The 19,771-nt window shown below is 34.5% G+C and overlaps 1 protein-coding gene and 1 pseudogene across 3 annotated transcripts; both read left to right on the forward strand.

Annotated features, from left to right (window-relative positions):
• The first annotated feature begins 10,277 nt into the window (after window positions 1-10,277).
• LOC148585122 (ATP synthase small subunit 6, mitochondrial-like) lies at window positions 10,278-10,969 on the forward strand (annotated as a pseudogene). The gene is made up of 3 exons (XR_015912737.1): window positions 10,278-10,409; window positions 10,497-10,542; window positions 10,880-10,969. The product of XR_015912737.1 is annotated as an ATP synthase small subunit 6, mitochondrial-like (transcript).
• Window positions 10,970-12,520: 1,551 nt separating this feature from the next.
• On the forward strand, window positions 12,521-19,477 carry OVA1 (methionyl-tRNA synthetase / methionine-tRNA ligase / MetRS (cpMetRS)). Of its 2 annotated transcripts, XM_059601983.2 has the most exons (12): window positions 12,522-12,977; window positions 13,546-13,689; window positions 13,807-13,956; window positions 14,329-14,496; window positions 15,087-15,211; window positions 15,496-15,589; window positions 16,485-16,583; window positions 17,133-17,313; window positions 17,414-17,529; window positions 18,398-18,553; window positions 18,873-19,001; window positions 19,130-19,477. In XM_059601983.2, the coding sequence occupies exons 1-12, from the start codon at window positions 12,678-12,680 to the stop codon at window positions 19,298-19,300; spliced, it is 1,833 nt and encodes a 610-aa protein (XP_059457966.2). In that variant the 5' UTR covers window positions 12,522-12,677; the 3' UTR covers window positions 19,301-19,477. The 2 variants fall into 2 exon arrangements, with proteins under 2 accessions (XP_059457967.2, XP_059457966.2); XM_059601984.2 differs by lacking the exon at window positions 19,130-19,477 and having other exon boundaries at window positions 12,521-12,977; window positions 18,398-18,575; window positions 18,873-18,963.
• The last annotated feature ends 294 nt before the right edge of the window (window positions 19,478-19,771 follow it).

Below are 19,771 nucleotides of genomic sequence, written 5' to 3' on the forward strand. Positions count from 1 at the left end.
AGAGCGTCACACACAAAGTGTGCCAAAACAAACACCTCGCAAGAAAAAGGAAAAAACAAGCAGAAAGAAAACACAAACATAAAAGAAAGACAGATCGGGGAAGGGAGGGGGGAAGGATCAAGGAAGAGGGGGGGAAGGGAGGCTGCTATGCTGTCCAAAATAGAATGTTATATTAATAAGGGTTAATAACTTTTTTAGTATTTGGGTTTTGAAGTTTTTTTAATTTTTTCCATATGTTTTAAAAAATGACAAAATTAGTACCTCAGATTTTGGAAAAGACCGAATCACCACCTTCAGTTTGAGAAATTCTATGGGAGTGGCCGACCACCCCAGTTTGACCTTAGGGGTGGCCCAAGGCCGATATGGGGGTGGCTCCCAAAGGCCATGGGGTGGTTTTGACCACCCCTTGAGGGTAGTTCGGCCACCTCTATAGAATTTTTTAAACTGGAGGTGATGATTTGATTTTTTCCAAAATCTGAGTTACTAGTTTTGTCATATTTTAAAACTTATGGGATAAATTAAAAAATCTCAAAGCCCAAGTACCAAAAAAGGTATTAACCCTATTAATATCATTATGCTTTCGGTCTGATGATGTGTTTGTTTGTTTGGTTTTTTTATTTTATTTTATTTTTAATTAAAGGAATGCTGTATTAATAATTTTTTAACAACTTGATAATATTATACATATGTGATTGAAAACCACATCAATTAATTAAAAATTTAAGGAGCAAATTCTAATGATGGGAATCCAATGCAACACCCCGATTTAAGATTAACCTAGTAACACCTTAATTTTTGTCTAAGGGGGTGTTTGGCAAATAGGATGGCCTAAACACTGTAGTTGATGTAGATTGATGTGAAAAAAAGTAAAAATGTTTGGTATAAAAAAAATGAAAAAGTGGTATGGAAAAGTGAAAAAGTTTTGTTTTGTAGTGATTTTTTTATTTGAATAATAATAAAAAGTGAATGATTTGATATTAAAAGTGAAAAAGTTAGAGTGTTTTGATGTTGATTTTTTTGGGAAATGGTGATAAACAGTGTTTGGACCAACCCCATCCCCATTACCAAACAAAGCCTAAGAGCATGTTTGAGATTATGTTTGAGGAGCTTAAAAGTGCGTTTAACACTCAAATAGTTCCATTGAAGAAAAAAGTAATCGTTTGGTAAAAAAATTAAAAGCGCTTTTAAGGATCTAAAAAACCTAAAAATGACCAAAATGCATTTTTGAAAAAAGCTAAAAAATGAAGCTTTTGCCAAAAAGAACCTTTTGACTTAAAAGCTCTATTTCTTAAACGCAATCTCAAACAAAAAAAATACTGAAAAATACTGAAATATATATATATATATATATATATATATATATATATATATAGGCTCGGTCCAAAGCAGTTCACCGGGTTAGACCCGAGTCACTTCTTTTTGGGCCAAACTGACCCATTCACCGGTCCACGGGTTTTGGCCAATTATTATGGCCTATGTAACTGGGCCATTTAGCATATCCTATAAGGCTCTAATCCAAGTCTCAAGTCCATCTAGTTGGCCCAAATCTTTCACAGCCCAGCTGCCACCAACAGCAGCACTACTAGCAGTTGGTGGCAGCCCATTTCTCTTTCTTTTTCCCAAACTTAAGCTTACACCTTGAGTTTGAAGAGATGTTAGAATATTCGATATTATTATATTATGTTGCGTTATATATTATAGGGTTTAGTTTTGGGTTTCTTGCTCACTACTTCTTCTCTCTCTATAAATAAAGAGTTATGTAAACATATCAATAACACACTTACTTAATACAATGTAGTCGTTATATGCTTCCGCTCTCCAACTCTCCAATATATTTTAACAATATATTTAAGATGCACTAACTACTTCACATAAATCACAAATGGGATGCTATATTAATATTTGTTTTTGAGCATTATCATCAAACGAGAATCTTTGGATAATATAGATCTCAAATCAGTAAATGAAAAGATTTGACAGCAAAACTACGATCCTCATCATATAAAGAATTTGATTTCAGGTGGTTTTGTTTGTTTGATTCATAAAAGATTTGTAAGTTAGGCTACTAATAAAGCACACAAATATTCCGAAAAATAGTTAGCCTTCTGAGAGGGGATAAGCTTTTATTTTCAATTACAAAAAATCTTATCATATATTAATAAGCTAGAAATCAAACTACTAGAATTCTTCACCGACTACAATTCCTACTTATATATTCTCTTATCATATTTCTCTTCAAATAGAATTCTTCACCCATGCACGTTTCTAACTCACAGAGATCGAGTCCACTTAGCATGGAGGCTGAAGTCAGAAAGCGAAAGCGAGAGCGAGAGGATGATGATGAGTACAACTTAAAAAATCTCCCGGCTGGGTATAGGTTCGATCCCAATGACAAAGAGCTAATTCTGAAGTACTTGAAGCCCAAGCTCTATAACCAGCCCCTGCCACCAAACCAGATCATCGAAGTTAAACTCTCTCTCTACAACCCGAGCGAACTTCTTGCATAAATGAAATTTCTGTTTATTATTGAAGAAACATACAAACAATATGGAGAAAATGAATTTTACATTTTTACTCAATATCCAAATGGAACGCGTCCAGATCGAGCAGCCTGTGATGTGTTCTGGAAGGCTTCTGGAGCTAACAAGGAAATTACAGGTACCGAAAACAGTATTATTGGTTTTAAGAAGACACTGGTTTTGTACAGTGGAAAACCGAAGTGTGTGAAGACCAACTGGATTATGCAGGAATATAGACTCAACAATTTTCCTTCAGAAGGGGTGAAAATGACATAGTTTTTTTTTTAAAAAAAAAATTGTAACTTTTTTTTTTTTTTTTTTTTCAAATTTCATAATTCTCAAACTGACCATCACTGAATTTTGTTGTATTATCTAGTTAGACGAATGGGTATTATGCAAGATCTATGAGAGAGTATATGCAAAGAAATCTAAAAAAGCGGAAGAAGAATATGTTGAAGGTGTGGAAGAAGAGGAAGCGAGCCCATCTTTGCCTAGCTTGCAACTCCAATGGTGCCCCGCAGTAGTCCCAGTCCCAGTCCCAACCGGTTGAACAACCTCCCATGTCTTTTCCTTGTAACTCAAATTGTGGTGGATATTTTTCTTATTTTTTCTTCTCTTCAAAGTTATATGGCTTTAAAAGTGTTTCATTGTGCCAATTTTAGGATACATTGGTTTACTAAGTGGGTTGATTCTAACCTTGTGTTTGGAAGCATTTCCATAGGATCTCTCATTCTCTCTTCCGTACTAAGTGGGTTGATTCTAACCTTGTGTTTGGAAGCACTCCCATAAGATCTCTCATTTTCTCTTCCATTCGGATTAAGAATGGGAATGATCCTCCCTTGTAAACTTTTCCTGCATTTGATTAGAAAAAAAAATGGTGCCCCGCAGCAGTTCCGACGTATTGAACAACCTCCGCCGCTACAACTTCATCCACCGTTATAACTTCCACCGTTACAATTTACTGCACCATTGTCCCAACCGATTGAACAACTTCCTACATCTTTGCCTAATTAATCGGAACTCAAATGTTGCCCCGCAGCAGCAGTTCGTACCGTTTGATCCGCTTGATCAAATACAATCTTCTCAGTCATGTCTAAGAAATGCATGTCTTGAATTCGATTAATAATTCACGGCATAGTTAGGACGTTTTGGTTTTACATGTTAATTTTTTTTTTCTTTAATTTATGGATATGGATATTCAATTGATTGCCTTTCTTTAGCTCGTCTTTGTTGCTTAATGCATTTTGTTTGTCAAAACAAACCGGCTACCAACGAGACCGGTTGGAAAAATCTGTACCAGAAAACCAGTTGAAAAAAATCAATTACTCGGTTTCAGTTTTTGGCATCGGGTTAACTGGGCTAAGTGGCTAACTTGTATTTATAAAATATTTTTTTTATTTTTATTTTTTTTAGGTCATTTTTAAACATTGAATTTTTAAGGTATTTGTAAACAATGAAGTTTTACGACATTTTTAAACATTGAATTTTTAGGGTATTTGTAAACAATGAAGTTTTACAACATTTTACAACATTGGATTTTTATTTTTTTAAGGCCCAAAAAGCCAAAAACATTGGATTTTTTGGGATTTTTTTTAGGTTATTTTATTTTATTTTTTATTTTTTATTTTTTTAAAACCATCACAACAAAGCCCAACTTATTGAGACAAAAATGCTAATTATTTTTTTTTTCTTTTAAAAAATGGGCAAAAAATTGTTAAATTAAGCACAAAAATTAGGCCTAGTACCTAAAATAAGCCCTATATATATATATGGTTATGCGGTCCGGATAATCTAGTACCAACCGGAATCGGCCAGTTATTGTATAACTGGGTAACCAGGTAACCGGTTCCGGTTTTCCAAAATAAAAAAATCAGGTACCCCGGTTTTGGTTCCCGGTTTTGGCCAATAACCGGAACTGGGTTTACACCCCTACATTATATATAATCTTTTGCTAAAGCGTAATTATAAAAAAAAAAAAAACAATTAATATATATATATATATATACACACACACACATAAAGTAAAACAATAAAAAAATGAGGGAAAAAAAAAAAGGGTGGAGCCACCCCTTTGGGCAAAAATAGGTGGCTCCAGCCACCCATGGCCAGCTAAGGGGTGGCCGAACCACCCCAAGGGCCCTTGGGGGTGGCTCGGCAACCCCCATTTGGCTTGGGGTGGTTTCGGCCACCCTTTACAGTCAGTCTGGGGGTGTTTCGGCCATCACCAAAAGGCCAAAAAAAAAAATAATAATAAAAAAATTAAGGTTTGGTTTTTGGAGGTGCTCGGACCACCTCATGGGCCATGGGGGTGGCTCCTAGATTGGCCGTAGGGGGTGGCCGAAACCACCCCTAGGCCAAATGAGGGTGGTTTTTGGCCACCACAAAAACCATTTGGGAGTGGTCGAATCACCACCAATGGCCCTTAGAGCATTCTTAGCCGCCTCACCAAAATTTACTTTCACTATTCCATTTAAATATTATTTTTTAAAGATTTGTTTATTCATTTTTTAACTATTAAAGGAAGAAAGAGAAATAAAAAGCAAGAAGAAAGAGAGATAAATGAATTGTTTAATCAATAGGTGAGTAAACAATACTTTTTATATTTGGTGAGTACTATTCACTTTACTATTTTTTTTGTTAAAGTAGTGAGTTTGAAAGTTAAGATTTAAGCCACTTTTGTTAAATTACCTCATCAAAAAAATCAAAAAATGGTTTTGGTGGGGCTGCAAGGAGTGTTCTTATGGGTGGTTCTGCCACCCCTAAAAATAGATGAGTACATGACATAGGGCAGTCAGAATCTCTTTGGATTATGGGTTGGCCGTGGGTGGCTGGAGTACCCTATTTTTGCCCTATTCTTGTTTTATTTTTATTTTTATTATTATTATTTTTTTAACTGTTTTACTTATATATATATATATATATATATATATATATATATTGTTTCACTTGATTTTTTTTTTCATTTTTAATTATTATTTTTTATTTTAATACTATTCATTGCCACATGTCAGCTTTTATTGGGTTGACGTCTGTCAATTTTTTGAACGAAAGTTGGACAGGAGTGCTAACTTCAGTTTAATCAATAATTGAAGTACCATTTACGATACAAATTGAAACTGAGGTGGCCAGGTGGGTATAAATAAAGTCGTTAAATCACATGGGGCAAAAGATATTTAACCCTTTTTTTTACCTATAAGCAGATTTTTTTGGTCTGACGGTGTGTTAGTGTTTTTTTTTTTTTTAAAGGAATGCCATATTAATAATTTTTTAACAACTTGATGCTATTATTCATATGTGATTGAAAACCACATCAATTAATTAAAAATTTACTGAGCAAATTTTGACAGGAATCCAATGTAACACTCCGTTTTAAGATTAACCTTAGTGACACTTTAAATTTTGCATGTCTAAGGGCGTGTTTGTGATTACGTTTGAATTGCCTAAAAGTGCGTTTAATACTAAAAAAGTATTCGTTTGGTAAAAAAATTAAAAGCGCTTTTAAGGGTTCAAAAAGCGTAAAAATGATTAAAACGCACTTTTGTCAAAAGTTTAAAAATGAAACTTTTGCTCAAAAGCGTTTTTTGACTTAAAAAATCTATTTCTTAAACGCAATCCTAAACGAATATGATTATTAAACACAAAGGTATTTTAAAGCAGTGGAATTAAGCACAAAATGCCAATCATTGCCTTTAAGTTTTAACCATTGAACGGTGACAATTTGCATGCTAATAAAATGAGAGTTGATCGTTGTTTTTTCAATAGGCCTTTATATAAACGCATAAAAAATCCAATTCTAATTACTTCACATAAATCATAAGTGGGATGCTATAATATTAGTTTTTGAGCATCATAATCAAACGAGAGAATTTTTCGTTAATATAGATATCAAATCAGTTAATGAAATGATGATTTGGCAGTTAAACTACGATCCTCAGCATATAAAAAATTTGATTTCAAGTTTTGTTTGTTTGTATCCTAAAAGATTAGATAGTTAGGAAGCTAATAAATGCACACAAATATCCCGAAAAAAATGAGCCTTAATCTAGAGGGGATAATTTTTTTTTTTTTTTTTTTGAGCAAAATGGGTAGGCCGGGGATAATCTTTTATTTTCAAATCTAAACAAATCTTATCAGATTTTAAAAGGGATAATAAACTAGAAATCAAACTACTGGAATTAATCTTCACCGATTACAACTCTAGTGCTTATATATTCTCTTATGATCATATTTTATTATCTCCAAATACAATTCTTCACTATGCACGTTTCTAACTCACAGAAATCGAGTCCACTTAGCATGGAGACTGAAGTCATGAGAAAGCGAAAGCAGCGAGAGTATGATCATGCGTACCTCAAAGGTCTTCCGGCTGGGTATAGGTTCTACCCCAATGACAAAGAGCTATTTCTGAATTACTTGAAGCCCAAGCTTCATAACCAGCTCCTGCCACCCAACCGTATCATCGACGTTAAACTCTCTCTTTATAATCCCAACTCTCTTGCAGGTTATTATTCAAATTAAGAATAACCAATGATTTAATATTTATGTTTTGCATAAATGACATTTCCGTCCGTTTGTTATTGAAGAAACGTACCAACGATATGGACAGAAGGATTTGTACATTTTTAGTCCAACAACTCGAAAGTATCCCAATGGAACCCGTCCAGATCGAAAAGCTGGGAATGGGTTCTGGAAGGCTACTGGAGCTAACAAGGAAATTATAGATACTGAAAACAACAGTATTATTGGGTTTAAGAAGTCACTGGTTTTCTACGAAGGAAAACCTCCAAAGGGTCAAAAGAGTCCAAAGGGTGAGAAGACCGACTGGATTATGCAGGAATATAGACTCAACAATCCTCCTCCTCGAATCAGAAGGGGCGAAAATGACATGATAGTATGTAGTTTTTTTTTTTTTAAAAAAAAAAATTGTAACTTTCTTTTTTTTTATTTTTTTTATTTTTTTTTTCAAATTTCATAATTCTCAAACTGACCATCACCGAATTTTGTTGTATTATCTAGTTAGACGAATGGGTATTATGCAGGATCTATAGGAGAGTACATGCAAATAAATCTAAAAATGCGGAAGGGCAAGAAGAGGGAGAGGAATGTGTTGAAGATGTGGAAGAAGAGGAAGCGATCCCATCTTTGCCTTGCAACTCCAATGGTGCCCCGCAGCAGTCCCAGTCCCAACAGGTTGAAGAACAGCCTCCCACATCTTTTCCTTGCAACTCCAATGGTGCCCCGCAGCAGTCCCAGTCCCAACAGGTTGAAGAACAACTTCCCACATCTTTTCCTTGCAACTCAAATGGTGGCCCGCAGCAGTTCCGACGGATTGAACAACTTCCGCCGTTACAACAACAAAGTTTCTATGCAAGCAGGGCATCTAAAACCCATATTCAAAAAGATGAATTTACTGGAACTTTTATTTGCAACTCGACTGGTGCAGCCCTGCAGCAAGCTTATTGGAACTCAATTGGTGTCCCACAACCTCCGACGTTACAACTCCCGCTGCCACATCTAAACAGGATCAGTAAATCTATAACCCATTTTCAAGATGTAGAAAAGGAAGTGATCAGTGCTGCACCTTTGCCTTCCAACTCAAATAAAGATCAAGTTCCTTAATTGATCTGTACAAGCGATGGATTGGAACGTACTTTTGCCTTTGTAGACGATGGAGGTGGTGTATTCAATGAACCTTTCTTTCGAGTTGGAAAGTCACCATAAGCCTCCGATTAATAATCCTCGGCATATTTAGGATGTTTTGGTTTTACATAATATCTTGTGTTAATTGTTTTTCTTTTAATTTATGGATATGGATATTCAATTGATTGCCTTTTTTTAGCTCGTCTTTGTTGCTTAATGCATTATAATCTTTTGCTAAAGCGTAATTACATTAGTTCAAATGATATTAAGAATTAAGATACTTTCTCTCAAACCCCAATCAAAATATAATAATAATTTGAGCAAAATGGGTCGGTTTGGGTTTTCTCCAAGACTGCAATTATTAAATAAAATCAAAGTGGGGAAGTAGAAGTTTGCATTTCCACTTAGAGCATTTTCATTTTAGCCACTCAAAATCTCAAATGCAACTTTTTTTTTTTTTTTTCCTCAACAGAATATCTATTCTAACTCTTCACAATAAAATAATAAAAGGAAATAATATATTAGTTTGAGAAAAGTTTGGTTTTAGAAGGAATATTGCTAGAGCATGAAAATGGCACTCACAATGGCTTAGCCATTTCTTATTTTTATCTAAAATAGATAAACAATACACTAAAAAACTCTTTATATTGGATTATGCATCTCAAATGCAAAATACAATTTTTTTGCATTTGTGAAAATTCACGGCTGCATGTAGGAGATACTATTCACACATCCATCTCATTAATATACTATTTCTCTCTATACATCCTTTTTTTCCCCAAAATTTTATGTTACTATTTCTCTTCCACACCTCTCTTTTTCCAAAATTGTCTCATACTATTTTTCTCTCCACATCTATTTTCTCCCAAAAGTTGAAAAATAGGATCTTTAGAAAAAATACAATTCTTATAAAAAAATTAAATTAAATGATATTGATAAAAAAAATAAATAGATAATCGGATGTGTCTTTTAAAACTCATTAACTAAACTAGATAAAATGAGTTTTAATTAGCAGCCATTTTACATAAAAATATACATAAACCAATGTGAGTGCTCTAATTGTGTTGAATAACTTGAATGTAATTAGCCTATATATATATATATTCTCCTACTGATCATCTCCCAACCATTTTTTTTTTTTGAAAAAAAAAATCAAAATAATGATAGGAAAGCAATAAATCGATTGCAGAATCGAATATTAAGGGTGCATTTGGGATTGCGATTTTCCAAGAATAATCTGTGTTTTTAAAATATATTGCAAAACCTAAGGTATTTAGCATTGCGGTTTAAAAAGCACTTAATTTAAAATAGAAAAAAAAAATGTAATTTCTATAAGCAGGTTAGAGAGTCCTTATTTGAAAAGACATGAATTTAAACTAAAATCACGATTTTATATAACAAATATTTGATTAAAAAAATAATTTTTAACATGTTTTATCAAACGCCTTTACAATTTTAAAAATGTAACAATTTTAAAATTACACTTATTAAAACCGTCATCTCAAATGGAGCCAAAGGCTATAGCGTACCCTTAATATGGTAAGGCAAGAAACAAGCGGCTTTAGAGCATTTCGAGCAGAATATGTCCAAAAAATCGCAAAAAAATCTCACAATAGACTCTCTAAATGAATCATAAACATTATGATTACTTCAGTGGAACCCAAAACATTGAGTTCCACTATTGTAATCCTTATGATTATTAAAATAAATAAAAAATGATTCTCTTTTTTCTCTATTCTCATGTCTCACAATTCTCTCTCATCTCTCCTCTCATATATATATATATATATATATATATATATATAATATAATTAAAATATATAAATATTTTAATGATATAGAGAATGATTAAGGGAAGCTATTGTGGTGTATTTTAACATAGGAAAGCAAAAAATAGTTTGAATATTTAAATGTAAGAAAAATGACGAGAAAGTTGTTGAGAATCTGACGGAGCCCCAGTTTCAACTTTCAACCTGGATTACGAGGACACCTGGGTCATTTCTGACATTTCAGCACCAACACCTCAATTCTTCGGTTCTTCCGACAGAAAAGTGTAGAAAGACCCTACTTCAGTTTGACTGGAAATAAATTTGATCAGAGAAGAAGAAAGTAAAACCCCGAGAAAATGAGGAAGTTTGATCCGTGGCCCGTGTTCTTCAAGCGCGAGTGGAACCGGAACTGGCCGTCGCTCGCCGGCTTCGCCACCACCGGCGCTATCATCACCAAATACGTACACTCTTAGCCTCACTGGTACTCTCTCTCTCTCCAGGCCTTGCTCTTTAGCTAATGGTTTAATTTTACTTGATTTAATCGATTCTGCGGCGAAATCATTTGCAGAGGAGGACGCAAAGAAATCTCAGTTCGTGCAGAGGCACAAGAAGAAGTACGTATCAAATCCCCTACTTTCGTAATCCGCCATCAAAGCTAGGCTCGTAAATTTCAAAAATCGTCCTAGCTATATATATCATCATGCATGCATTTTGATGGCCATGTACGTATATGGGGATTAATTATATTTATATTTTAATTTGTTATTGATTTGATCAGCATCTAGATTTTGATAAGCTGATTTTTTATCTAAACAAACTGATTGAAGTTCAAGTTTATTATGTTAATCATATAATTACATAGGTGATCACAAGTAATATTGTGTGAAATTCAATGGATTGTGTGACTTGTGTCATAATTATTGAATAAATCTCTTATATTTTTTTTTGCAGATGTCCTTATTGTCCTTGAGGAGGCAGTCGATGAGGACCTGTATGGACTTTTAATTGTCTATAAGACTGTTAAAAAGCCTTCACTTTTTACCTTAAGTTTGTTTTAGTTATTTTGTCTACTACTTTATGGCTGCTTTTGTTGTATATATTGACTATGGTTGTAAGGTTGTAATAACATTATAAGGTATATATGAATGTGTGTTTTCAGTGGAAGCAATGATTTGAGGTGAGTCTGTAGTTTTAAAAAGAAAAAGATAAAATTTATCAAAGTGCTAGAAGTGTTACGCAGCACTACGTGGAAAATCAAAGGCTTATTTTAAAGTTGGAGCGTTACAAATCTCATCAAGGTGCTTCCTAAACTAGGATGAGCAAGAACGTGACCTTTCTTTCTCCCATTAATTTCTTCAAGGGAAATGTTAGATATTCTAACACTTTCTTTTCAAAAATTATTCTTAAATGATGTATCACCATTTTATGAGTTTGTAACATACTTCTCAAAATAATAAATCTCATGAAATAGTGACGCATAATTTGGAATGAAAATTTGGGATGTGTAGCACTCATCTGCTAACTAGCTACTTTAGCACCAAAATTTGATGAGTTACTATATAGCTGATCACCAATTTATTTTTATTTTTATTTTTTTTTAAAAAATTGTATTTATGATAAGATATGCACATAACTTTGAAATGTGAAAATATATAATTAAAATGAAGAGTAAAATGTTGATGCTCTAAGCAAATGAGTAGGTAAAACAGAAAAATGTGATTTTTTAATTAAAATTGAAATGAAATTTGTTGTGTTGAGTGTTAATGCTCTAAACTTTATCGTTAGGTCAATACCTTCAATATATATATAACAAATTTTCAGGAAATTTTCTTCAACATACTCTAATAAGTGACAAGTGTCATTCAACATTTTTGAGTTTTGCTAAAGTCCACTTAACTCCTTTAAACTATCACCCCAATGACAATTTACCCCTCAAACTATCAATTGCGACAATTTACTCCTCAGACTACCAAAATAATGACAATGTACCCATAATTTTAACAAAATAACAACATTACCCTTAATAAAATAAAAACAAAAATACTAAATTTTTTTTTTCTTTCAAATTTTAAGGGTATTTTTGTCTTATTGAAAATTCTATAGGGGTAATTTTGTCATTTTATTAGCATGGGGTACATTGTCATTGTTTTGATAGTTTGGTGGGTAAATTGTCATAATTAATAGTTTGAGGGTAGATTGTCATTTGAGTGATAATTTGAGAGGGTTAAGTGGACTTTACTCTTTGAGTTTTTAAAAAATTAATGTTTGAGTTTCTATATTAGTGGAATGACAATAAATGACTGTTAAAATATTAAAGAAAACATGTGAGTGATAACACTAATTGATACTTATTAGAGAAGGTCGAAGAAATTTTCAAGAAATTTCTGTCGATTATAATTAGAGTCATCCTAGTAGCTTAAATTTACCTAATAAAAAACTAATGTAGCCCTATAAATGCCTTTATAAATCACCCGACCAATGCCAATAATTCAAGCAAATTTAGGACTTTTGTCACAAAATATTATTGGTAAGATGATAAAATTTAGTAATTTAACGAAAAATCCTAAAGTTGTAAATTTAGCAAGTCGTGGTGCGGTGTGGCTGGATTATGATTCTCTTCCACCCAAACAGCGCCCTTCATCCGCGTCCTATCAACACCCACTCCGCTACCTGGTTCCCGGAGAGGAGATAGAATAGACACTCTCAACAGGGAAACGCTACTGTTTCGACCTTTTCACAGGAAAAGAAAATGGCAGCGAGAATAAACCAGTCGATACAGAATACTCTGTGGCTCTTAAACCCTTTACATCATCCATTGAGTCACAAAGTGAAGCCCCGTCTCCATTTTCGCCGAAACCCCCTGTTCTTATCTTCTTCTTCTTCAGCAAAGAGAGCTTTGTCCTGCACAAGCGCAAGCGCCAGCGCCAGCGGGGTGCAAGATGGTGGCGAGCCCTTTGTTATAACAACTCCGCTTTACTACGTGAATGCCCCTCCCCACATGGGCAGCGCATACACCACCATTGCCGCCGACGCCGTTGCCCGATTTCAGGTTCCCTTTTGCTTCATATTGTCTATGTCTTTTTTATTTTTCCTTTCTGGCCAAAAATAATATTTTCAACGTAATGGGGTTTTGAAAATCTTGATTTTGGATGCGATTTTTGTGGAAGTAATTGTGACTGGTTGCAATATGTATGAAATTAAGAGGTACAAACAAATTTAATGTTTAGATTTAGTGCAGCTTCTTGTCACCAGGTGTCAAAATAGCACAAAGGTTTAGCTCTAAGTTGCTCTGAATTTGTGTTTTTATCTTTATTTTTCATATTTTTCATGATTTGGGAAGCAATGTTATGCTAACACTAAAATAAAATACATGTTCGAAGGTCAGCCTGTGTCCATTCTGCACTGAATGGTTTAAGGTTGCAGATTATACTGTGGTAATGAGGAGTAAAATCTAATAAATTTCTTTTATTTGATTTGAAAACACTTGATACATATATGTAACGTTTTTCGCTTTTCTACAAGCAAATCAGCGAAAAGTGTGCACTATTGTAATTTTCTGTTTTTGAGCGATTATAGGATGTAGAAGGTAAATTCTTATGGGCTATGTCTTGTGGCAGAGGCTGTTAGGAAAGAAGGTTGTATTCATTACTGGGACAGATGAGCATGGGGAGAAAATTGCCACTGCTGCTGCTGCACAGGGTTCCAACCCAAGTGAACATTGCGATGTCATTTCACAAGCGTATAAGAGTCTCTGGAAAGATGTAATGTTAACCCACCATTGCAATTTACTTTCGGTGTTCCGTAATGGAGTTGTTGAATGTTCAAATTGCTGTGCACGTTTTAACATTTTGCCTTTGTTATTTATTTGCTTCCTGCAGCTAGACATTTCTTATGATAAGTTCATTCGGACAACTGATCCCAAGCATGAAGCAATAGTGAAGGAATTTTACTCACGGGTTCTTGCCAATGGTGATATTTACCGGGCCGACTACGAAGGACTTTATTGTGTCAACTGTGAGGAGTACAAGGTAGTATTTCAGCTGAAGTTGTAACTGTGGATGTAGGGACCTTATCTTAATTTAATTTTCATTATATGCTTATTGTCTTTATTATTTACAACATTCTGGATTAGTTGGGGTTATTGCTTCATTTGTTGTTGATCATTCGATAAAAATTAAGTGTGCTTTCTTTGGCTGATCTTTGTTTGGAAAATCACCTTGGAATCAACTCATTATGTGGAATTCCCTGGTTTTAGGTTCTCGCTGATTTTCATTTTCTGTTTAACATCTGTATTGCTTGGATGTATACATTTATGTAGTTATTTTGGTCTTTTTGTTCTAGAGTAGCTTTGCGTTTCTGTAGTTCAGCTGTGTATTATCATTAGCTCTGTGAATATGCAGGATGAGAAAGAATTGCTTGATAACAACTGTTGCCCTATGCACCTGAAGCCATGCGTTCTGCGGAAAGAGGATAATTACTTCTTTGCTCTATCAAAATATCAAAAATTATTGGAAGAAACTTTGACAGAGAATCCAAATTTTGTGCAGCCTTCATTTCGTTTAAATGAGGTAAGCTAATGGGGAATTTTGTTAAATTTAGGCTAGTGTCTTATATACTCTTCATCGAGCTTTAGCATAATTAATGCAAAAATTGTTGCTTTCAGAATGAGTAGTTTTCCTGCCAAGATCGTGAACATGCTGATTGAAAATATTGTAAGCTTGCTAATTGGCAGATTGTCTATATACTATTGATTAAGTATGTAACAACTATTCTATAATTAGAGATACAGGAGAGAACTATAATTTTATTGTTGAGGAAATGTATTTTCTTGTACTTACCATTCAAGATATTATGTCATGATTGCTAATATATTCCTTAAATAAGTTTTGTGCATCTTAAATAAGTTTTATGGCAAAATATTTCTTGGTGAAATGTTTGTGTTGATGGTGCTTCTGTTGTTAAGAGTTGATCATGCTACCCACATGGGTCGGGGGAATGTTTTATGAATTTAAACAAAGTCTTCCTCTCTCTTTCACCCTCTCTATCTACAATTTATAGTTGAAACTTTACACAAATGTATTTTGTTTTTTGCTCTGTGGATTTTTCTATAGATATCACTTACTTCTATGATCAATTTTTCTTATAAAATTTCTTCAAGGTGCAAAGCTGGATGAAAAGTGGTCTAAGAGACTTTTCCATTTCCCGAGCATCAGTGGATTGGGGCATCCCAGTTCCTAATGACAATAAGCAAACCATATACGTGTGGTTTGATGCTTTATTAGGGTAAAGTTCTTTTTCTTTTCTAATTTGGAATCATGTTATTTTCTAAGCTTGTAAGTTCCTAATTTGTACGATAAATTTGTGTGTGTGTGTTTTGTCTCTCTACTGTAAACATGTAGCTGACATCAATTCGCTGCCAACTTATGAAAATATCTGTTTGTAAATTAAAAAGTATCAAGGCCTCTGCTTTATATGTCACCAGATACTCTACGTATTTGGGTGGTAATGTTCTTTTGGTGAAATCTTTCTTTATGAACATCTATTGAGTACTTTTTCCTGTTGAGCAGTTATATATCAGCACTATCTCAGGACAAAGGGCAATCTAATTTACAAAGTGCTGTTTCTTCAGGTTGGCCTGCATCACTACACTTGATTGGGAAGGTATATCATCTTCTATGTGTTTAAGATGTATATTTTTCCTATAAGTATATTTACTCTTTTGTGAAGGTTTTGTAGATTTAATTGACATGACAATTACATATTGCCACCAAAATGTACTTGTTTTCCATGTTAGTAATGTCAGTTGATGCATTACCAGTTTCTACCTCTCTGTCTTTGGAATGTACTTTATTGTGTCACATTCCCTTTGAAGATGCTTATTCGGAAAGTCTGTGTTGTTGACCACCTAATATCTCTACTAAGTTAATCATTTTTGTATTAATCACTAAGACCCAAGACGTGACACCTGTAATTCATCCAGTGTTCTGGCACAAAAGCATCTCTCCAGGATTTGATTGGGATTCCTTGTAAGTGGCATATTTGAGCAGTAGAATCATGGATGCTGTGAAATATGGCATCATAGTATTGTGGCACAATTTCTTTTGGCTATGAGGTATAATTGATGCAGGGGCAGGGTGTATCACTTTCATTAATGTTCTTTGCATCAATGAGTTATATCTGGCAGATGATGCAGTGCACATCATTTGCACGTATGGATATATCGCTGGTTGAATCATGGGTGGAAAATCTCACTTTTCTGTGATATGTATGTATTAGGTGCTATACCCATGCAAATTTCCTAGACATGGAGAGGTCTCCGGATGTTGGTCATGGTGATTTTGTTTGTTTTATTTTTCTGTGTGTCTTGTGTTGTTAGACTTATGTGGCTTTTCTTTTCTGAGTGCCTTTCCTTTTCCTTTTGTTGTAGTCAGGAGCCTTGTACACATATATTCTTATTCTTGTTTACTTCCAATTCTAATGGGTGGTTTCCATTCTCCTTTTTCGATAGTATAAAGAGTTCAGCATTAGTATACTTATTTTTGTTATACTTACGCAGGATATTTTGCGCTTCCATGCGGTTTACTGGCCAGCTATGCTAATGTCTGCAGGACTAAGCCTTCCTAAGATGGTGTTTGGCCATGGATTTTTGACAAAGGTATTTGAACCCATCGTACATTTCATTTTTTCCCCTCTACAGCTATACATATAATTTCTCCTCGTGCTGCATCTTCCTAAGGAGCTATTGGTTTTAAAATCTTAGCACAAGTAACTGGACTGTTTAACCTAGAGTCTCATGCCTGCGGAGTTACTTCTTTGCCTTTAAATTTTGTTTCATAGGAACTTTTACATCCCATATATAAGATGGCATGGAAATATTTAGTGGATTTGCTGGGAACTAGAATTGTAGATACGAGGTGAGGTTGTAGTTAGTAATTCATGGTAATATGGGTGTCAAAATATATATTAAAAGAACTAGAGGGACTCATGATAGGATCTTTGTATTTGGGACAGGAGTGCTTTTGATAATAAACATCTAATCTGAATGAGGTAGTGCTTGGATTAGAAAAAGTTATAAATTTTGCGGGAAATTCTGTGTCAAAAGGATGAAGTTACTACCACATATACTAGATATGTTAGATTTACATTTGCATCATATACCTAATTTCATTTCATGCAGCAATGCTTTTTATTTTTAAAATTATAGGATGGCATGAAGATGGGGAAGTCACTAGGAAATACACTTGAACCAAATGATCTGGTTCATAAATTTGGGCCTGATGCAATCAGGTACTTCTTTCTCAGGGAGGTGGAATTTGGTAATGATGGGGACTATTCAGAAGACCGTTTCATCAATATTGTCAATGCACACCTTGCCAATACAATTGGTATATCGACTCTGGCTTCTTAAAAACACTCTCTGCTGATCACTAGGGTTGCTTTATACTTATTTGAATTGTCAAGCTAAGATAATTATATTCCTTGCAGGAAATCTTCTTAACCGTACTCTCGGACTTCTAAAAAAGAACTGCCAATCAACTTTGGTGGTTGATTCGATTATTGCAGCTAAAGGAAATCCATTCCAGGACACTGTGGAGAAGTTGGTAAGATTTATGTGAAATTTACAATATCATGGGTCATCCAAGTATTGCATTAGTTTAGTAGACTTTAATCTTTAAACCATGAATAAACTTTTGAGACTGCTGCATTTCTTGACCTGGTGGGTCCCCTTGACATGGCAGCTGCTCAGCACCCTGACAGAATATTCTGAATTTTTGACATAGCAAACTAATCCACTGCCACCAGCTTTTCTTTTGTTTTAACATTCCGCTTATAGTGTATAAGATATTGATGCCAACTTTTTCCTGATGCTTCTTTCTGTGTTTGTAATCTTCCTCGTCCCATGTAGCTTTTCCCCCCCTTCTGAGGAGATGAACCACAACTTTGCATTGCTGATTGTAATGGCTGAAACTTCTAATAGACTTAGATTTTTTGTACTGATATTGGTACCCTCCATACAAACAGAGACGTGAATGAAGTTTTTAGGCTTGACTGTTGACCCTTTTTGCCAGTGGTAGAAAAATAAAATTTTGGCTGAAAGGAGCTTGGAACAATGGTGAAGGTGTGGAGTTCTCTCGCATGCAATATTGGATTCGGATGTTGATATTCATGTCTATCTGTATCTTAACTTCATATCTTCCTGCATATAATTTCTCATAAATGACTGAAGTTTCTAATTGAAAGGTATTATCTATATGTATCAATGAGATCAAGCGTGGAATTTCGATTCCTCACTTTCAAATGAGTATCCGTTTCCCACCTTTTCTTTGCACTCTTGGTGACACATGCCCAGGGGGATCTCTTCTGGAAAACATTCTCTTTTTGTTTGGTTTTAGGGACCATTGTCTGTGATTAACTGCTTTCAACCTTTTATCCCAGGCTTTCTGACTTTCCCACTCTTTACTTTTATAGGTTGAAAAAACTCGGGTCCATTATGAACAACTCTCATTATCATCAGCTTGTGAGGCTATTCTAGAGATTGGTAATGCTGGAAATTCCTACATGGATGAGCGTGCACCATGGTCTCTTTTTAAGCAAGGGGGCACTGCTTCTGAGGCAGCTGCAAAGGTTTTCCATATGCACACTTAATGTAAATTTGTTAGCTTAATTTGCTTCTACAAGTAATATGTATTATATTCATGTTGATGTTGAGCATTTGAGTCTTGAATAAACTCAAGCCATCTGATTAATCCAAAAACAGTGGTGAAAATCCAGTGCTGCTCCACCAGAATAGGTCAATTAACTATCTGTCATAGTATATGTGACCAGATTTTGTACTTGATTTTTATTGGACCTCGTACATATTGATTTTCGTTATTTAAGTTGTTCTATTGTTATTGATTGCCAATACCTTAATGTCAAAAGATTATTCTTGTTGTTGGAGCAGGACCTTGTGATTATATTGGAAGCATTAAGGATTATAGCAATTGCACTATCCCCAGTTGCACCAAGCTTATGTTGGAGAATATATGGACAGCTCGGCTTCTCCAAGGACCAGTTTGACACTGTAACATGGGTCTCTCTCTCTCTCTCTCTTTCACGTGTGCGCTTTCTCACACGCACACATTTTGACATTACATGTGTAGTTGATGCATCATATCCACCCATTTAATTAACAACTAATCTAAAGTTATTGCTATGTAGAGTGAGACAAAGTGGGGTGGGCTAAAGGGTGGTCAGATTATGGCTCAACCAAAACCAGTCTTTGCGAGGATTGAAAACCGAATGGAAGATGAAGATGGGGGTGAACCAGCTACGAAGGAAGCGAAAAGCAAGGACAGGGCACCTCAGGCTCAAGGGGTTGCAGAGGCTTAGGGAAGAATGCATAAATTATCGCCTTTTCCTGACGACAGATTTCCTCTTCTTTTTTTTTTTCTTCTTTTTTTTTTTTTTTTTGTTTCTTTTTTGAAATAAAAATAATTAATTGTCAATTGTAAGAGTTCTATTACCTTTTTTTGGCAATAATTTTGAAATATAATGCTTTAGACATCTCGAATAAATTGCTTCAGTACATCATCTGCAGTTCTATGTGAGCAGAAAGCCAATTATAACATGATAATGTTATCCCATTCAGTTTTATCTTTATCTTTACCCTAATCATAATACCCTAAAAGAGCTTAAACCCAAATCCTTAAAACCCTTTAACCTCATTCCTAAAACCACAATATTAATGTACTTACAGAAAAAACCACAATATTAAATAATTACCATGACTTGAAGACAATGCCAACTCAGAGTTAGATATATTTTTCTGAAGTGGGGGAAAAGGTTGGTATCCATTTAGAT

This window comes from Corylus avellana, chromosome 6, assembly GCF_965113065.1.
Source record: "Corylus avellana chromosome 6, dhCorAvel1.hap1.2, whole genome shotgun sequence".
Lineage (NCBI taxonomy): Eukaryota > Viridiplantae > Streptophyta > Magnoliopsida > Fagales > Betulaceae > Corylus > Corylus avellana.